Consider the following 22,076-nt stretch of genomic DNA (forward strand, 5'->3'; position numbering starts at 1 on the left):
TCTCACAATTCATATAAATAAATTTCCCAACTGAAAACCAAAGCGTTCCAAGATTCTACATGAAAGTAATGAAAAAGCTATGAAAGACCAAGTCTGCTTTCAGCTGATATATGAGAACAGAGCATCCTTAGTGTTCCAATCACATATCCTCAGCCTCGTTTGTTACGTAACAGGGACTGAATGTTACAATTGCGACAGTGGATGGTAGATGATGATGTTGGCAGTTATGTTGAACTAGAACAACGTGAAAGTAGGGAAAGGTTTCCCATGTATTTGTATACAAAACAAATTTGCAAATCTACACACAATACATTACAATGCATTCTTCAAACCACATAGTCAAAGAGAAAAATACCTTTTCTCATCTTCAGAGGAAAGGCTCATTGAAGTTTCATCTGAGTCTGATGCAATGAATTCATCCATACTGTCCTCATCAAAGTATCCCTACAAGGACAGAGATTAATAATTTACTATTGCACATAACATTCATTTTGCTTCAAACTATCATCACTAAAATACAAGGCAAATAAATGCGGCCACTGCATGAGTTTCCAATTGCAACTTCAACAGGACATGGACAATACATCTTCTCAGGAGCTGCAAAAGATCAAGGTGATACCATTTCTTCCAGGGCAATTAGGGATGGGGAATAAATGCTGGTCTAGCCACAGCTCCACAGATCTCTCAAATGAGTAAAATTTTTTAGGCCATGTTTACTAAGGTTGTAAAAAGCCTGGAGACTATAGACCCAAGAGTCTGATATCGGTAGTGGGTAAGCTGTTGGAGGTGATTTTAAGATAGGATTTACATGCATTTGGAGAAACAAGATTGGTTAGGGATAGTCAGCATGGTTTTGTGCGAGAAAAACTGTCTCATAAAAACTTAAGTTTGAGTTTTTTATGAAACAGTCAAAAAGACTGAGGAGGGCAGAATGGTAGACTTTGCTCACTTGGGCTTTACTAAAAGTCTTTGATAAGATTCCAACCAGCCGACTAATTAATCAAGTTAGGTTACATGGTATTCAGGGTGAGCTTGCCAACTGGATTCAAAATTGGTTTAATGGCAGGAGACAGAGACTGATGGTAGAAGTTGCTTTTCGTACTGTAGGCCCTTCATTAGCACTGTTCTGTAGAGATCAGTTCTGGATCCAGTTTTGATTATCATTTATAGAAATGATTTGGATGTGAACACAGGAGACATGGTTAATAAGTTCGCAGATGGCACCAAAATTGGTGGTAGAGTAGACAGTGAAGGTGGTTATAAGATTACAATGAGATCTTGATCAATTGGGTCAATGGGCTAAAGTGGCAATTTATTTTGGATAAATGGGAGGTAAAACAAAGGCAGGGCTTACACAATTAACAGTAGAGCTCTGGGTAGTGTTGTAGACAGGACTTAGCAGTTCAGGTACATAATTCTTTGAAATTTGCATCACAGATAGACAGGGTGATTAAGCCGACGTTTAGGATGCTTGCCTTCTTTGCTCAGACCTTTGCATACAAGAGGTGGGATGTCACATTGAGGTTCAACAGGGCAAATGCCAATGCCTCCTCTGGAATAGTGCGTGCATTTATGGTCACCCTGCTATAGGAAGGTGATTGTTAAACTGGAGAGGGTTCAGAAAGATTCACCAGAACGCTGCCCGGAATAGGTTTAAGATATAAAAAGACGAGGACTTTTTTCACTGGAGCGATGGAGGTTAAAGGGTGACCTTATTGATGTTTATAAAATCATGAGGGGCATAGATAAGGTGAATTACAAAGGTCTTTTCCCCAGGATGGGGGGAGTTCCATAACTAGGAACGGCTGAGGTCCTGGAGGACTGGAGACTTGCTAATGCTGTCCCCTTGTTTAAGGGCAGCAAGGATAATCCAGGTAATTATCAACCGGTGAGACTGACGTCAGTGGTAGGGAAGCTACTGAGGGATAAGATCTATTCCCATTTGGAAGAAAATGGGCTTATCAGTGACAGGCAACATGGTTTTGTGCAGGCAAGGTCATGTCTTACCAACTTAATAGAATTCTTTGAGGACGAGACAAAGTTGACTGATGAGGGAAAGGCTGTAGATGTCATACACATGGACTTCAGTAAGGCGTTTGATAAGGTTCCCCATGGCAGGCTGATGAAGAAAGTGAAGTCACATGGGGTCTAGGGTGTGCTAGATAGATGGGTAAAAAAAACTGGCTAGGCAACAGGAGACAGAGTAGTAGTAGTAGTAGTAGAAGGGAGTTTCTCAAATTGGAGACCTGTAACCAGTGGTGTTCCACAGGGATCTGTGCTGGGACCACTGTTGTTTGTGATATTTGTAAATGATTTGGAGGAAGGTGTAGGTGGTCTGATCAGCAAGTTTGCAGATGACACTAAGATTGGTGGAGTAGCAGATAATGAAGGGGACTGTCAGAAATTACAGCAGAATATAGATAGACTGGAGAGTTGGGCAGATAGAGTTCAATCCACGCAAATGCGAGGTGATGCATTTTGGAAGATCAAATTCAAGGGCGAACTATACAGTAAATGGAAAAGTCCTAGGGAAAATTGATGAACAGAGAGATCTGGGTGTTCAGGTCCATTGTTCTCTGAAGGTGACAACACAGGTCAATAGGGTGGTCAAAAAGGCATATGGCATGCTTTCCTTCATTGGGCGGGGTATTGAGTACAAGAGTCGGCAGGTCATGTTGCAATTGTATAGGACTTTGGTTCGGCCACATTTGGAGTACTGTGTACAGTTCTGGTCGCCACATTACCAAAAGGATGTGGATGCTTTGGAGAGGGTGCAGAGGAGGTTCACCAGGGTGTTGCCTGGTATGGAGGGTGCTAGCTATGAAGAGAGGTTGAATAGATTAGGATTATTTTCATTAGAAAGATGGAGATTGAGGGGGACCTGATTGAAGTCTACAAAATCATGAGGTGTATAGACAGGATGGATAGCAAAATGCTTTTTCCCCCCCACAGTGGGTGACTAAATTACGAGGGGTCATCAGTTCAAAGTGAGAAGAGGCAAGTTTAAGGGAGATATGCGTGGATAGTTCTTTACACAGAGGGTGGTGGGTGCCTGGAACGCGTTCCCAGCGGAGGTGGTAGACACAGACACATTAGCATCTTTTAAGATATATTTGGACAGGTACATGGATGGGCAGGGAGCAAATGGACACAGACCCTTAGAAAACAGATGACAGGTTAGACAGAGGATCTTGATCGGCGCAGGCTTGGAGGGCCGAAGGGCCTGTTCCTGTGCTGTAATTTTCTTTGTTCTTAGGAGCCGTATTTTTTTTTAAAAAGGAGAGAGCAGGAAGATTTAAAAAGGGCATGAAGAGATTTTTTTTATTTTACAGTGTGGTTTGTGTGTGGAATGAACTGTCACAGTGGTGGATGCTGGTAGTTACAACGTTTAAAAGATATTTGGATAAATTCATGAATAAGAAAACTTTGGTGGGATATGGGCCAAGAAAAGGGAGATGGGCCCACATTAGTTTGAGAACATGGTTGATGTGGACTGGTTGTAATGAAGGATCTGTTTTCATGTAGTATGACTCCATGACTATAATTTCTTCAAATCCAAAGATGCTAGACAGCCAAAGGTTCCATTATTTAAAAAGCAGAAATCATTTGCATCAAAAGGGTCTTTAAAGAAATAAACACAGCTCAGAAATTACAGAGATGCAACAGAAAGCTGAGGTTAAAAAAGCATCCAACTCCTATTCAGACAAGTCGCAGTACGTAGGAAATTGGCTATTTCAAAGCTACAGTATCAGCACAGCAACAAACCCAAATCTGTTCATCATATTACACTGCTATTTTAAACTTCAGAGAATCCAGTCTACAGGCCATTCAAGGCCAAGGCCAAAAATATGGTCATATACGTCTGTCTTGCTTGACATCCAGATTCAAATTAACAAAGGTTTGATAGAGTGTGAAGATACTTTAGATTTACAAGCTTCTTTCACAGCAGACTTGAATTGGACAGTGAAATTCAATTCTCTCAGTTGATCCTGAAAGCATGATGACAAAACTGAGAAGGGGGAGAAATCCAAAAAGTGCGCTTCGAACAAAATTGCTATCGGTACTATTTAGCCCTAGTGGGAAATCTACTGCTTTTGACGAATCCAGGGAATGAACTGGTCTGCTCCAGGGGTATAGCTAAATTTTAAAAACTGCAGGTGGCGATAAGTGGCAAGTGCTTTTCGGCTGTGAGATACAGAAGCTGAGTTAGGCCATTTGACCAGAATCTGCTCTGCCATTCAATTATGGCTGATATGTTTCTCGGTCTCATTCTTCTCTTTCTCCCTGTAAACTTTGATCCGCTGACCAGTCAAGAACCTCTCTCTGTCTGTCTTAAAAGACACACAATGACTTGGCCTCAATAGTCTTCTGTAGCAATGAATCTCACAGATTGACTACCTCTGCCTGAAGAGGTTCTTCCTCATTGCAGCTCTAAGGGGTTGTTCCTTCAGTCAGAGGCTATGCCCCAGGTCCTGGTCTCTCCTACTGGTGGAAGTATTTTCTTTACGTTCACTCATGTTCTTCTCCACGTGCTCTCATATTCACTCTATCCAGGCCTCAGTATTCTAAATTTCAAATGAGATCCCAACTCATCCTTCTAACCTCCATCGAGTACAGACCCAACGTCCTCAACTGTTCCTCATATGACAAGTCCTTCATTCTCAGGGCCATTCTTGTAAAGACCTTCTGGACCCCCTCAAAGGCCAGCACATCATTCCTTAGATAAGGGGGCCAAAGGTGTTCTCAACATTTCGAACACAGTCTGATCTAGAGCCTCATACAGCCTCAGTAGTACGTCCCTGCTCTTCTTTTCTAGCCCTTTCAAAATGAATGCTTATATTCATTTGCCTTTCTAACTGCCAACTGAATCTGCATGTTGTCTTTAAGACTGAGCTCCCTTTGTTCTACAGACTTCTGAAGCCTTTCCCCTTTTAGAAAATCGTCTATATCCATACTCTTCCTACCAAAGTGCATAACCTCTATACTCTCCAATGTAATATTGCACCTGCCACTTCTATGCTCACTGTTATAGCTTGTCCAAGTACGCCTGCAGCATCCCAGCTTCCTCAATACTATCTGTCCCTACATCAGTCCTTATGTCATCTGCAAACTTAGCAATGCTACCCTCAGTTCCTTCATCCAGATTGTTAATGTATAACATGAACAAGCATGGTCTTAATAATGACCCTGTGGTGTTCATTTACAATTACACGCCTCTTTTCACTGCAGCAGATTCAAACTAGACTAGTTAAGTGACCAGCTGCCATCCTGGAAAAGACTCTATAATCTGTACGCTCTGGTTTCTGCCAATCAGCCAATCTTCTATCCATGTCAGTGCCTTGCCCTTAACACTACACTCTTTTTTAGCATTTATGGGGGGGATGACAATCTCAATGTCATTATCACTGGACTCCAAAGCCTTCCAACCATCTTTCCTGCTAGGCTCCCCTTCCAATGAATTCTAGCCAGCTCCTCCATCAGGTCTTTACAGTAGAACACAGAACATAACAGCACAGTACATGCCCTTCGGCCCTCGATGTTGAGCCAACCTGTGAGACCCATCTGAAGCCCATCTAATTTACACTATTCCATTATCATCCATTTGTTTATCCAAAGACCATTTAAAAGCACTTAAACTTAGCAAATATACTACCGTTGCAGGCAGGGCATTCCACACCCTTACTACTCTGAGTAAAGAAACTACCTCTGACTTCTGTCCTATATCCATCACCCCTCAATATAGAGCTATGTCCCCTCGTGCTAGCCATCACCATCCGAGGAAAAAGGCTCTCACTGTCTACCCTATCTAATCCTCTGATCATCTTGTATGTCTCTATTAAGTTGTCTCTTAGCCTTCTTCTGTCTAATGAAAACAGCCTCAATTCCCTCAGTCTTTCCTTGTAAGATCTTCTCTCCATACCAGGCAACATTCTGTTAAATCTCCTCTGCATCCTTTCCAATGCTTCCACATCCTTCCTACAATGCAGCGACCAGAACTGTACACAATACTCCAAGTGCGGCCGTAACCTAAGTTTTATACAGCTGCAACGTGACCTCATGGCTCCGAAACTCAATCCCTCTACCAATAAAACCTTATACACCGTACGCCTTCTTAACAACCCTGTCAACGTGGGTGGCAACCTTCAGGGATCATGCATAGAGACACTGAGATCTCTCTGCTCATCCACACTACCAAGAATCTTACCATTAGCCCAGTACTCTATATTCCTGTTACTCCTTCCAAAACGAATCACTTCACCCTCTTCTGCATTAAACTCCATTTGCCACCTCTCAACCCAGCTCTGCAGCTTATCTACGTCCCTGTGTAACCTGCAACATCCTTCCGCACTATCCACAACTCCACCGACCTTAGTGTCATCCGCAAATTTGCTAACCCATCCTTCTATGCCCTCATCCAGGTCATTTATAAAAATGACAAACAGCAGTGGCCCCAAAACAGATCCTTGTGGTACTCTACTAGTAACTGAACTCCAGGATGAACATTTCCCATCAGCCACCACCCTCTGTCTTCTTACAGCTAGCCAATTTCTGATCCAAACCGCTAAATCACCCTCAATCCCATGCCTCCGTATTTTCGGCAGTAGCCTACCATGGGGAACCTTATGAAACACTTTACTGAAATCCATATACATCACATCAACTGCTTTACCCTCATCCACCTGTTTGGTCATCTTCTCAACGAACTCAATAAGGTTTGAGAGGCATGACCCAGCCTTCACAAAACCATGTTGCCTATCCCTAATCAAATTATTCCTTTCTAGATGATTATAAATCCTATCTCTTATAATCCTTTCCAACACTTTACCCACAACCAAAGTAAGGCTCACTGGTCTATAATTACCAGGGTTGTCTCTACTCCCCTTCTTGAACATGGGGGTTACATTGAATTCCAGCTTCTCCATCTGAAACTGGGCGAATTCTATCATATAATGGAAGCTGCCCCCTCAGGGTTTCATCACCTGAAGCTGCCAAATCAAGTCTGTCTCATAATACACCAGATCGAGAACTGCCTGTTCCCTCCTGGGCTCTACCATAAGCTACTCTAAAAATTCATCTTATTCATACCAAAAATTCTTTTTCGTAGGATCTGCTACTAATGTGATTTTCGAATCCACCTGCTTACTGAAGTCCCCCATGAAAACTGTAATAGTGCCTTTGCTATTTCATGATTTATTTTCTGCCCCACATCCTGACTACTGCTAGGAGGCCTGTACGTAACTGCCATGAGGGAGATACTTCCTTTCCAATTAAAGAGACATGATCTCCCAGCAGGTAGGAGTAAACAAGACGTTAGTCATACTTTCAATTTAAAGTAATCCCTCCAAAAGCCACTGTGGACCAAAACTTAACATGCCACAGTTGAAGTGTTTGTTATATTGACAGCAAGTTACATATGTTTTAAAAATAGAAACAGAAAACAACAGGTAGTATCAGTGGAAAGGAGAGTTAATGCTTCAGATCAATGACCTTTCATCAGAAAAGTTGACTGATTTGAACCGTTAATTTGGTTCCACCTCACATTACAGCACTAAAGGCATTTGAGGAATACATTCAGCTCATCACTGCTCAAGGCAAAGTCACTGTAGGCCCTTATCTTGACATCTACAAATAGGTATTGAGAGCAAATATTCAGATTAGTCCAGTCTCGGAACATGGCCAATTTGCTATGTGGAGTGGGCTTCCAGAGCAAGGATTTTAAAGGACTGTGAAAGACCGGAAACTCATTTTGCATTTAATGAAATCATGAATCATGGAATCCCTACAGTGTGGAAACAGGGCCTTTGCCCCAACAAGTCCACACCAACCTCAGAGCATCCCACCCAGACCCAACCCGCTACAGCCCACCTAATCTACAAATCCATGAACACTAGGGGCAATTTAGCGTGGCCAATCCACCTAAGCCTGCACATCTCTGGACTGTGGGAAGAAACCAGAGCACCCGGAGGAAACCCATGCAGACATGGGGAGAATATGCAAACTTCACACAGACAGTCACCCAAGGCTGGAACTGAACCCGGGCCACTGGCGCTATGAGGGCAGCAGCGCCATCCACTGAGCTACCATGCCGCACCATTTTTTTTTGCTGGTTTCAGTGATTTCAGCCAAACTTCCTTAAAGATAGTCAAAAACTAATGGCATCTCAGACCAGGATATTCCAAACATCATAACACGTGACACACTCCTTGAAGAGGGCAGCAGAGTGATGATGCTGATTGGCTGACGTGGGGGAGATTTGCATCGGTGCTGTCACTGCTTCCAGAAGGTGCTTGCAGAGGCGCTGTTGTCAAGTGACTGGCTCATACAGTGAGGCAATATGGTTAGAACTCAGGAACAGGAAGGGTGCAATCATACTGGGGTTTACTAGAGGCCTCCCAACAGCCAGTGAGAGATGCAAGAACAGATATGTAGGCAGATTTTGGCAAGTTGTAAAAGTAATAGACAAATATTGGAGGCTTTCGAGTGTAAACTGCTGGGAACTCAGGACAGGCATGTTCCTTTAAGGATGAAGCACAAGTATGGCAAGTTTAAGGAACCTTGGATAATGAGAGATATCGTGGGCATAATCAAAAAGAAAAAGGAAGCATTAATCAAGGCTAGGAGTCAGGAGGGTTAAAAGGTGTCATGAAAAGTCATCAGCCAACAGGATTAAGGAAAATCCCAAGATGCATATATAAAGAGCAAGAGAGTAGCCAGGCAGAGAGTTGGCCTATTCGAGGACAGGGAAGGGAATCCGTGTGTGGCGCCAGACGAAATGGACAAGATATTAAATGAGTACGTCAGTATTCACCAAGCAGAAGGGCTTGGTGGATGATGAGTATGGGCAAGGGTGTGTAGATAGTTTGGATTATGTTGAGAGCAAAAGGAAGGGTGGTATTGGGGGTCTGGAAAAACATTAAAGTAGAGAAGTCCCCAGGGCCTGATGGGATATACCCCAGAATACAGGCAGGCAAGGGAGGAAATTGCTGGGGTCTAGAGGGAAATCTTTGTATCCTCATTAGCTACAGGGGAGGTCCCAGAGAATTGGAGAATAGCCACTGCTGTTCCTTTGTTGAAGGGTGGCAAGGATAATCCAGCTAATTACAGGCCGGTGAGCTTTATGTTAGTGGTAGGGAAATTATTGGAGGATTCTTCCAGGCAGGATTTATTCCCACCTGGAAATCAGTGGGCGTATTAGGGAGAGGCAACATGGTATTGTCAAGGTGGGGGGGGGGGGGTCGTGTCTCAGGAACTTGGTTGAGTCTTTTGAGGAAGTGATGATGATGATTGATGAGGGTAGGGCAGTGGATGTAGTTTGCATGGACTTCAGGAAAGGTTTTGACAAGGTCCCTTGGGGCAGGCTGATACAGAAGGTAAAGTCAGAGGTACACTTGCAAGATGGCTACAAATACTGGCTTGTAGAAGACAGAGTATCAATGGAAGGGCACGTTTCTGAATGGAGGACTGTGACTAGTGGCGATTTGTAGGAGAATGTTACTGGTGTGTTTAGTAAGTTTGCTGATGACACAAAGACTGGTGGAACTGCTGATTGCGATGAGGGCTGTCAAAGGATATAGCTGGATATAGATCAGTTGGTGACTTGGGCACGAAGATGGCTGATGCAGTTTAACCCAGAAAAATGTGAGGGGATGCATTGTGGAAGGTTTAATCCAGATGGAAAATATATAGTAAATGGCAGAACCCTTAAGAGTACTTACAGGCAGAGGGATCAGGTCACAAAGTGGCAACCAGATGGAGAAGGTAGTCAACAAGGCAGATGGCACGTTTGCCTTCACTGGCTGCGGCACTGAGTTTAAAAATTGGCAGGTAATGTTGCAGCTTTATAAAACCTTAGCTGGGCCACAATTGGAATACTGTGTTCAATTCTGGTCGCCCACTACCAGAAGGATGGGGCGGCTTTGGAGAGGGTACAGGAAAGATTTACCAGGACGTTGCCTGGTATGGAGTGCATTACCTATGACAAATTGGAGAAACTTGGGTTGTTCTCACTGGAATGATGGAGGTTGATGGACGACCTGATAGAGGTCTACAAGATTATGAAGGCCATAGACAGACTGGACAGTCAGAAACTTAGTCCCAGGATGGAAGGGGCAGTTACCAGGGGCCATGGGTTTAAGAGGTGAGGGGCAAGGTTTAAAGATGATGTACAAGGCAAGTCTGTTTTTTTGCATAGGGGGTGGTGGGTGCCTTAAACTCGCTGCCTGGGGAGGTACTGGAAGCAGATACTATAGTGACTTCTAAAGGGCGCCTTGACAAATATATTAATAGGATGGAAATAAAGGGATCTGGTCCCCAGAAGGTAGGGGGTTTTACTTGTGACAGGCAGAATGTGAGTGCAGGTTTGGAAGGCCGAAGGGCCTGTTCCTGTACTGTAATTTTCTTTGTATCTTTAATGGGTATCTGATGTAACTGGTTAAGTTACTAAACCCAAATGCTAATGATGATAGATAATATACATCTATTTTCTCCCCTCAACACCCTTTCAATTTTGCACCAAACATTTCAATAGTTCTATTAAATAACTACTGCAATGTAGCAAGATTAATCTTATTCACACTAGAATAATTCACATTGGGTTGATTAAAATATATAACCTCCAACTGTCTTATATAATTGAGCTGTTCTCTTCAAAAAAAAACTTCAGTCAAAATGGTCACGTATCAGAATATCTTATGAGTTGAACTTTTTAAAAATTGACTTTTTTTTAAAATCATGCATGCATAGGGTGAGGGGTTTGCCCATCCCTAATTGCCTAAAAGAGAGCTAAAAGTCAACCATATTGCTGAGGGTCTGTCGAGGGTCACAGGTCGACCACATCAGGTAAGGACAGGCAGTTTCCTTCCCTGAAGGATGTTAGTGCTTTTCCTGAAACTTGGAAATGGATTCGTATCATCACTAGACTCTCCATTCCAGATTTTTATTAATTCAAATTCCACCAATTGTTATGGCACGATTTGAATCCAGTTCTCCAGAAAAATTACCTGGGTCTTGGGATTAACAGTCCAACAACACCACTAGGCCATCACTTCCTGTGATAATTTACAATACCTTGTTTTCTTTGCTGATGTAGTCCAACTGCAGGCACCAAGGATGAGTCCATATCCTGCTCAGCATCTGAAAATCTTGGAAGAGTCTTGTGCCCGTCTTCCCCCTTCCACTTTCATTATTAGTCCCCACACCTGAAAGTAAAAGCTGTGATCTTGAGATTGAGGAATTTTATATACTGTTTTGAAGAGGCAAGAAAGCTAGTTTACCACTCAAAATTATTTCAGCATTGCCAAAAATGACATCCCACTAACAGCTAGACAAAGCCTTTTGTAACATATACATATTAAACTGTTAACAGACAATCTTATTTTAAAATATTTTGTACTTGGAAAATACTATTGTCATAAGAAAACTAAGACCTTATTACACGAGAAAAATCAAAGAAAATTAATACCCTATACTGATCTTGTCGTCTGCATTCCTGTACCTCAATCTTCAGAATGAGAATGCTGAGAAACTAGGCTTTACTCCAGAGATTTGAGTATAAGACACTTTATTGTAACACTAAGGCAATGATGCTATGTGAGAGTTGTATGAGATGAGTAGTTCTTCCAGGCTTCAGAATGCTAGACTTCCCATTTAATTGCATTCATGTGCACTTGCCTTCTTAAAGCCATGTCATTTAATGAATGCAAATGCAGAAACTCCTGTGATAAGCGATTTGTATAACTACCACCTTTAAAGTGGCTGGTCTTAAAGGGCAACCAAGCATTTCATTACTTAAATAGCCAAATCAGATTTTCCTTTATTCATCAGGACCTGACACATTCCGGTCTCAACATGAAGAGATTGGGAGTAGGGTGCACAACTGCTTGAAATAGAGTCGCCTTACAAAGGAGTCACCGTTTGAAATTCAGTTCTACCCTCTTTAAATTGTCAGGTTTATTGACTACAGGTTGAAGACATGCCCCATTTCAGTAAAAATGGATAGTCTGTTACATTTTCTTGAACAATTAAGGGAAGAGGTGATAGCATAGATATCCAGCCCAGAACTGATCTTTTTAAATTCATGTATGTGACGGTACTAGTTTTTGGATTTGCATTCAATTTAATATCAGCTATGTTCTCTCATGCTTGTTTTCTTTTTACCTTTATCCTCATTGAATACTGTATTTAAATACAAGTTGGGTTTACATTCTTTTTTAACTAGTGGATATAAAATAAAGTGTAAAAGAGTACCACATTTGCATGGAGAGACTTCTTTATTACTTGTTCTTGTATTGTTAATCCTCAACTTTGTGCAATGTGTTACCATTTTGGCAACCACTGAAAACTATCCTGGACTACTTATTTCCTCAAAATAGTTGATAATTTCTGAAATTAACACATTTCCATATCACCCATGAACTTCGCTCTCCTAATTTTTGCACAACAATGACCCAGAAACCAGAATGTGAAAATGACCAATGATCTGTTTTATTGATGTTGGTTGAAGAATAAACGTTGGCCAGGGCACTGGTCATCAAGGGGGGAGAATGCTACTGTAATCACTAAGGATAGACAGAAGAATCCAAAGGTGAAATAGAAACAGGAAATTGCTGATGAAACTCTTGCAGCATCTGTGGGAAGAAAGCAGAGTTACAGTCACCAGACTCCAAATGTTAACTCTTTCTTCCCACAGATGCTGCCAAACTTGATGGGTTTCACCAGCAATTTCTGTTTTCGTTTCAGATCTCCAGCATTCAAAATTTTTTATTTTAAGTTAAAATTAAAGCCTAGAAGAGACACTCAGAAGAGATCCAGCCCAGACAGAAAAAAGACAATATTTTACTTTTAAACAAACAGAGATATCCAGAGATTACCACAGAACTTCTTTCAGCTGGCTTGCAGACATTAAATAAAAATGAGAATGCAAGATCATTCATTGTACAGCAGATGCAACAGAGCAACCCAGGTTAATAAAGTAGCCCGAATGACTGCAAACTTCAGCAGGGTAGAAGCTGAAGTGCGCCAGTGGACGCAATTTCAAATAGGATCACAACCACAGATTTTTTTTTTTAAAAACTTGAATGATCCCCCTCCTAAAATGTGAACAAAACAGTATCTTTTTGAATAATGTGAGATTAAATAATGGGACTATATAAATAAAACAATCTCTAAATCCTAGCATTTCCTCTCTTGAATAAATCATAACATAGCAATAAGCAAATCAGTTAGACATGCATTTCCTTACTTAATGCCAAAAACTAAATGTTTGATTTAATTCACCACAGGACAACTCCAATTTGCCACTGCGGTTATATTATAGTACACTTGAATGCAGTGCAAGTTTAATCTTACAATTATGAAGCATCACTTAAGTAAAAGCCATTGTTCTTCAAGATTACAAAGCAGATCTTAGTAGTTACTGTACAAGTTTGGTGAAATATTACACATTATTCTGATTAGGCAATCGAGCCCACAGATTCAAGTATTCACTGATTATGCAAATATAAGCTGTTGGCTAATCAATGAAGGTTTAAAATGGATTTATAACAAACAGACCACAAAACTAATAGATATCTATCAACTTAGCGGTATTCTAATAAGAGTCATTTTGTAGGAATCCAAATTTCAGTTCGAAAACAGTGATTCAGTAACACCCTCTCACATTCATATCAATTTTGCAGAGATGCACCCTCTTAGTGCATGCATTGTTTACAAATTCTACAGGAGTGCTAATCTTGCATTAAACACAGTTCACCCTTCAAATATTGGGGCACTGCCTTGAATGAAGATTTTTATTCAGCCAATGTTTGGCTTACATTTGTGGCTTCTTGAAATTGCTCTTCTGTCCAATTGATTTGATTTCAAGCATCTTAAAGTATACCATGTCACACTGGCTTATCACTATGCTCAATGACCAACAATGGCAACATCAAAGCAATACTTTGATTTTAAAACGCCCATCCATGTTTTCAAATCACTCCAAGGTCTTGTCCTTCCATACAACTGCAGCCTATGCCACAAACCATGAGACATGTTTTCCCTCAATTCCCGCATCCTCAATCTTAAATTGCACTGCCAGTGATGAAGCAATCAGTCACCTAGGCTCTGAACTCTGGAATATCCTCCCCAACTTAACCACTTTTCAAGGCACTTCTTTAAACCTAATTCTTTGACCAAGCATTTGGTCAGCTGGTCCAATGTCTCATGCGGCTCAATGTAATTTTCCTGAATACAATATTCCTGATTAGCACCTTGAAATGATTTCTTATGCTAAAGGCCCTGCATAAACACATGTACCAAATTGTTTTCTTTCCCTTTTGGGAGACAACACTATCTTTCCCCTCGATGTTGCAGATTTGTTTCATTGTCTCTGCATATTTTCCCATGTTCCTTCACTCTTCTATTTATTGTTTTGAACAGTCTATGGACAAATCTACATTCTCTTGGCCAGAACTCATACCAACTGTTGCTTCAGTGCCACTCCTTTCTGTGCCAACATTAAATACACACCCAAGCAGCTGCACCAATTCATCTTCAAAAATCAGCAAGTTGCTTATGGAAGCATGTTTCACCTTGGCATTTCACCAATAATAATTATAACGAAGGCCAATGAAAATCAACCAAGTATCAGTGCCTCCTCTGAGCAGTGAGCATCTGTTCACTGCTGACATGCAGGTTATCTCGTTAAATTTGTTTAAATTTTAAAAGGGCTGACAGATCTAAAACATTTTCAATTTTAGGATATTTCTATGTAATTCAGAGATACCTTAAAACATGGTTCGAGATCCAGCTTGCAGGAAACCAATAAATCAGGAAGCTAGAACTGATAGCCAGCAAGAGAAACAGAACAGCTCTTGGATCTACATCCACATTCCAGCACACTTTCTGCAATGTCTAGACAGCAGGCAGACCCAACTCCAAATTCCCACATTACGACGTAATTTCTCTGTCACTCTGAAAACACAGGTAGGGAACCATATTGTTCTTCCCAGGGAATTTTTCTTCTCTCAGATAACCCACTTCAGTTATAAATAAAATGTGAAAATGATCAGACTTTCAGAGTCAGCTATTTCCTACAGTTCTAGGACAATCACTGGACGGAATTAACACAGGTCTAACTAATATTCAAGTAATGAATTACAATTATCATACATTTAAAAACAAATTTCATTACATACCTGTAAAATGGTCAAGGTAGTACTGGTAAAGTTTGCACTGAATTGGCATCATTCTCACAGAAAGAACATACTCATATTTTGGAGGCAAGAATTTGGTAAGCGCAGTGTAATCCTTTCGCTATTTGAAAAAAAAGTTTCAAATTTTATAATCAGAATTGGAGGGTCAGACAGGCATGCACAGGTAGAGAAAATTACCCCAAAAAGTCTGAAAATAAAAGCAAGGATTTATGTTAATTTAACAGGACAAAGTTACCAGAAGAATTACAATTGAAATGGCGACCCTCCCTCCCCAACTTCGTATTATTAAATGTAATTAAGAACATTTGTGGTTGAAAACCCAAGGTAAGGCAGCAACAGGCAATGCAAGTTTAACTGCATAAAATAAGAAACAGTAGCAATGAAAAGTATAAGGTAAAGGAGCTAAAACAAACTATTTCAGTGATGGTTGTAAATACCTGCACACAGCCTGCTAGCATTTCATACAAGATATGAGCACGTTTCTTCATTACTCTCACATCCACTAACGTGGAATCAGCACACTGGCCATTTTGAATGGGATTCATGAATCGGTTTCGGAATTCCTTTATTGAACCAAGAAGGTTCTCTTTAATGAAATTCACCATACAGTGATCTGTAGGAGAAGTATTTCAAGCATTTAATTTTTTTAAAAACAGGATTAATTCACTTAATCCATGGTATATATGGGAACACAATAAGACAAATAGCTTGCTCTTTCCCAGGCTTCAGTAAAAAATTTACATGTTGATTGACAGTTTTCTACTGTATCGCCAAAATCCCCTCAACTTGCATTTATATAGCGACCAACAGCAGAAAACCAAAAATTTGACTGCCAACAAAAGGAGATGCAATCGCGGAGTGACAAATTTTTGTTGAAGTTGCAAGGTTCAAGTGTTTTAATGAAGTGCAAGGTCTAGAAATGGTGAAGTCTCAGCAGGGGCTTTAAGCACTCAAGCTCACAGCTGTTGTCAATGCTTGGGTGAAGAAAGCGCACAAAAGGAGGAGGATTTCAACAGAGTCACTAAAATGATGCAAAATACGTGGCATGACGGGTGTAAGTAGATAATTTGTGTAATGAAAAGGTATGAGGTCACGATCTTAGCTCATAGACAAACAGAACATGGCATTTCCTCAGATAAATGCCAGAGACAATGTAATTTGCAATTTACGGACAAGACAATAGCTTCAGTCCTCTCCAAATGTTTAACTGAAGGCTGAGGGCACACATGGAGAGTTCAAGTGAAATGTTGGCAAGATTCTGGATGGTATGGCCAGCTGTCAGTAACTTACAACTGAAGGCCATGTTTTTGGACATCACCAAGAGAATGGAGGGACTGGGTGGTGGAGATTGAAGAAAAAGACGAATTCATTAATTCCTAGGAGACTCCAAAGCTAACAAGATCAAAATATATAACAGCATAAGTACACCATGCAGCACATCCATCGTTCAATAAAATCATGATTGACTGGATAATTCTCACCTTGACTTTCCCACCTCATTGCTGTACTAAAATCATCCTCCCTCATAATTACGACTTAGCTTCTACAACTCGCTGTGGTAAAGAATTCCACTAACACACAGGTCTCGCTGCACATTTCCCTCATTTTATAGCTAGATAATCTATCTTCCTGTTTTTGCTACCAAAGTGGATAACCTCACATGCATCCACATTATACTGCGTCTGCTGCACACTGTCCACTCAGCCAGCTTGTCCAAAATCACACTGAAGTATCATTACATCCCCTGACAGCTCATTCTCCCAGTCAGCTTTGCATGATCTGCAAATTTGCAGATGTTAATCCAATTCATTAATAGATACTCTAAATAACCAGGGTCCGAACACTGATCTGTCATTTAGGATAAAACACATTAATTCCTACTCCTCACTTACTGTCTGCCAAACAGTTTTGTGCCCATTACAAACCACAACTGAATGTCACGTGCTTTAATTTTAAAATGATAATCTCTCTTGTGAGACCATGTTGAAAGACTCCTGAAAGTCCAAATAAACTACATCCACTGGCTCCTTTTCACGTATTCTACAAGTTACATCCTTTGAAAATCCCAGTCTATTCATCAAGCATGATTTCCTTTCATAAATTCATGCTGACTCTGTCCAAGTATGCCATGTTTTCCAAGTGGTCTATTAAATCTTTGAAGATGGACATCACCGGCATGTTCCTCATTACCTCCTTTGCCCATTTGGAATCCTTGATTACTTAGCACTTTTGGAACGCTATTAATGCCCTCTACTATCGATACTGATAAAAGAAGTGCTTATTCAACTCTTCTGCAGTTTCTTGGATCCCCATTTATTTCCTGAGCTTCATTCTCTAAGGACACTATGTTCACTTTGGTTTCTCATTATCCTTTTGATACATATAAAGGCATCCTTGCGCTCTTTTTTTAAAATAGAAAATGCAAGTTTGACTTCTATTTTCTACTTTTTATGGGTCATTTTTCATGGAGTCAGATATATCTAAGCACAGAAAAAAGTCCTTGAGCTGATTGGTTTTTACTGGCACAGATCCTATCATCCTATCCTCTAACTATTCTAATCTCATTTTCCAGTGCTTGGGCAACTGTCTTATACACCTCGGCATCGCAAATACAAATCTAAATAATATTTAAATACTGGAAGGGATTTTGCCTCTACCACCCTTCCAGGCTGTAAATTCCAGATTCCCACCATCCTTTGGGTAGAAAAGCTTTGCCCCAGATCTCCTCAAAACGTCTACCTCTTACATTATAACTATACCCTTCGTCAATGATCCCACCATCAATAGGAAAGATTTCTTCATGCCTAACCCACCTACGTCCCTCGATTTTGGTCATCTCACTCATGGCCCCTCTCAATCTCCTCTGCTTTAAAGAAAGCATTCCTGTCCAATCTCTCTTAACTGAAACTGTCCAACGAGGCAACATCCTGTAATTCTCTTTTGCACCCTCTCCCATGTTACACAATCTCCTGTAATGTAGATTCCAGAACTGCACATGGTACTCTAGCTGTGGCCTGACCACTTTGTACAGTTTCAGCATAATCAGCTTAATTCTATATCTTAGCTAACAGAAGCAGGTGTCCCATATACTTTCCTGACAACTTTATCCACCTCACCCCTTACCTAGATAGCAAAAATATAACCCGACAAGGACAATCATGCTCAGCCAAACAACAGAAGAGTGGCTAAAGAATGACACAGTGATGTAGTTTGCTAAACTGAAGGCACAAGACAGGTCTGGGAGGATGATTAGTCATGACAATGCACCATCCATTTCATGTGGATGAAAAGATGGAAAAACAAGGTCAGCGATTCAACATGTATGATGGTCATGAATTTGTGGATGGATAGTGGTTGACAGCGTAAAGGGAACTTTATAACTCTTCCATATCCTCTCTTGAAAATAATGTCACTGAAATAGTGATCCAGAAGCTTGGACTCTCATTCTTGCAGCAGAAGTTCAAATTTCATCAAAGCAGCTAGAGGAATTTAATTATCAAATCTGGAATGCAAAGCTAGTCTTAGTACACTATTAAAACTAACACATGAAAACACATCTGGCTCCCTAATATCCTTCAGGGAGGAAAATCTACTGTCCTAATTTGATCTGGCTGATAATATGACCAGCAGTGTGACTGGCTTTCAACTATCGTTAAGAGACCTCATACATTCACTCTTACATTAAACTGCCAAGACTAGCTGCACCACAAATACTTGAGAAATAGCCAGAGTGTTATACTCATGTTACACAATAAATTCAATGTCTGAGACTCTTCCATTACCACCTCTGGGCATGTTCTGTCCTAACAATCGCAGATGGTGACACAATGGTATAGATTTGTAAGGAAACAGCCCCAGAAATCCTCAAAGTGGCTCTGGACCCATGGGTCAAACATAGGTAAAGAAACCTGTACATATGAATCTCCCTCAGCTGATGAAACAGTATCCCTTCATGCTGATGATCACTTAGAGCACCAAAGGTAGCAAAGGCAAACAACATAATCTGGGTGGACGACTTCAATGTCCATCCCCAGGCTGAAGTGGTCAATTCTTGACAGACATAGCTACTAGACTGGGACTATAACAGGTGGTGGAAACACTTAAAATAGAATTCTCACTGGAACTAATCTTCACCAATCTATCTGTCACAGACTTTATTTGTCCATGGCATCAGGTAGGAATAATCATACACAGCCATCATGGCAATGAAGTCCTAACATTTGCACAGAGGGGACCCTCCAGCTTGTCAACAGTCACTACCACAATGCTAAGTGGTATTGATTCAGAACAAAAGAACATTTGGTAACACTTTTTCAATTTAAAAATACCTAACCAGCACTCCAAAATCTTTACAAGAACTGAATTATAAGAAATTGCAATATTTTTATCTAATATTACTATCTGGTACATTTGGCAGTCAAATGTGATTTTGTTTTCCAGAAACATCTCTGCTCAACAATTATTGTCTGATGCAATACTGCTTTTGCTGTGCTTTCCCTTCACATATCACACTGCCGAAGCATAAATAATACGAGAAAACATGTCAACTTGAAATTGATGCATTTAAGATGAAGATAGAGAAAGGCTAGAAAGCTGTGCTAAGAAGGTTGGAAGGATGGGAGGAAACCAAAGTGGAGTACAAATAGTGCACAGTCCAGCAACTTGCTTCTCTGTTCTACACTGCATAAAACCAAACATTTTGCTCCCATTCCTGTTGGTAATATGCATTTGTAACTCAAAATGCATGGGAGAACCTTGTGGAAGTTATACTTACATTCTACTAGATTATTTTGTAACGGCGTCCCAGTAAGAATAATCCTCCGTTTGGTTTTAATGGAATTCATTGCCTTTGATATAGCGGAAGCTTCATTTTTAAGTACATGACCTTCATCACATACAACAAAGTCAGGACCTACAGGAGAAACAAAGCCATTGTAAATTCACAAAGAAATATCCAAAAACCTTGGTAGAAATCACTTTTACATGACTTTGTACACATGACGTTAAAAATCATACATTCTAGTTTTTGTAAAGCACTAGGTAGAATGAAAAACAACTCAGTTGCAAAAAGAAATTTAAAAATAGTCTATTAAAAAACTCCTACCGATATACCTCATCCTTGTATTAGAAATTCCTACTCTGTAATAACATACTAATAGACAAGCTATCCCAAAGCGATGACAAAGATTTTAAAAAAAATTAAGACACCTGCATTACATTTACTTCAACTGCAACAAATTATTTAGTTGCTTCAACAAATGAGAGTTCAGCTAAAAATTGTCTACAGTCTAGGTTGAAGTCTCATTAAATGTTTGGCCAATTCACAATTTGCATACAAAAGAAAGAATGAATGGAACTAATGCCTTCGTAACACATTTGCTGGTCCTGGAGGAACTTAACTTTGTTCTTGAAATGCTGAAATATTTGATGATAGATGTCTCCATTTGGATCTATTTAAAAGTTCACTTTTTCCCCATCATGCTTTGGGATCCAGCTTGCAAGCTGAAACATGCTTATATCTCAGTATGGGATGCCCCATGGTGCAGTCCAGTGCTATAAGCATACCTTCGATATCCAGGAATTCTGCACATGAGCCACATAACCAACGCAGCAAACTTGAACTTGAACCTTGGCGCTGGGGATTTTGTACTGCCATCTGAGGTTATGGCTGGATCTCAGACAGCGAAGATGGAATGCCTCCAGCTGCTTTGCCAGTGAGTTGCCCAAGTCTTGTAGCCATAGAGAAGTGATGCAAGGGCCACTGCCTTGGAGACTCTGAGCACTGTTCAGGGATTTATTCTTTTTCCAAAATTGTAACTGAGTTTGCGAAACACTGAGATGCTATTGACAAACGATGGCTCGTTCTGTCAATTAGCTGTACTGGAGAGGATACTCAAGCTTGTGTTATGATTCCAACTGTTGTTATTACTGTACAAGTCAAATCTGACTGAAACCTAGCCTGATAGAAATTTTTTTTGTGTTTTAACATTACCAAGGTGGTAATGGAAGCAAATGACCTTGAACACACGTCACGAGTCAAGATCACAAAGGTTGTACACACTACAGTATTTCATGCTGCATCATGAAAAAACATTTAATTGTATTGCATATGCTCGAAAGCAGCACTCTAAGCAGAAAAGGACTGTAGATAGTTCAGAAAATAAATTCCCAGGCTTTTCAATCCAAAATCCAATTCTTTTACAAGAATGTGTCATTGTGACTTGAGAACAATTGATTACAAGTTGTTTTTGTTTACATCTACTGTAATTTATCAGAATATGAATTGGTTTTTGATTTAGACTGTGGACATGTCAGGTTGCATAGACTCATGTGGGACCAGGGCCATCTTGGCTGTCACGGAGCTTTGCTTAATGAGTCTGGAAATGATGCTTACTGATTTTACTTTTGTGGAATGAAGCAAAGATGTTCACATGTAATTTTGGGCCTTGGCCACTGAGCACCATCGTCGACAGCAATTGTCATAGTGTCCATGTTGACACCACTTTCTGATCTAACAAATCCTTGAATTAAAACTTTGCACTACATTTTTGTCCCCAAAGATCCTGCCACATTTCATCCTACCATCTTTCTCACTCCACTCATCCTGATTTTCAAAACTCAAACTAAGGTACCCTATAATTCCAAAGACAATTCTGGAAGTATTGCCCACTTATGCCTCAATAGAATTGTTGCCATTTGATATACCACAGCTGAATTTGGGCCAACAGCTATGTCTTGCAATACAAATCAACCATCTGGAAGACATGTTAGTTTATTGTTAGAAGATTGCCAAATAATACATATGGCCAAAGCATACACATTCTACCCCGATAAAAACTTATGCTTTGTATCATAAGTAGAATTATTCAATAATTTGAATCAAGC

The 22,076-nt window shown here is 40.4% G+C and overlaps 1 protein-coding gene across 2 annotated transcripts in view; it reads right to left on the minus strand.

Moving 5' to 3' along the window:
• Nucleotides 1–22,076, minus strand: part of atrx (ATRX chromatin remodeler) — a 233,303-nt gene that overhangs the window by 78,326 nt on the left and 132,901 nt on the right. For both annotated transcript variants that reach the window (XM_048545006.2, XM_048545004.2), the window contains 5 exons: nucleotides 19,966–20,103; nucleotides 15,629–15,804; nucleotides 15,174–15,291; nucleotides 11,068–11,198; nucleotides 356–444 (listed from right to left, as the gene is read on the minus strand). In XM_048545006.2, the coding sequence (XP_048400963.2) occupies nucleotides 356–444; nucleotides 11,068–11,198; nucleotides 15,174–15,291; nucleotides 15,629–15,804; nucleotides 19,966–20,103 (652 nt within the window). The remainder of the gene's footprint in view (nucleotides 1–355; nucleotides 445–11,067; nucleotides 11,199–15,173; nucleotides 15,292–15,628; nucleotides 15,805–19,965; nucleotides 20,104–22,076) is intronic.

The sequence above is a fragment of the Stegostoma tigrinum genome, chromosome 15, assembly GCF_030684315.1.
Source record: "Stegostoma tigrinum isolate sSteTig4 chromosome 15, sSteTig4.hap1, whole genome shotgun sequence".
Lineage (NCBI taxonomy): Eukaryota > Metazoa > Chordata > Chondrichthyes > Orectolobiformes > Stegostomatidae > Stegostoma > Stegostoma tigrinum.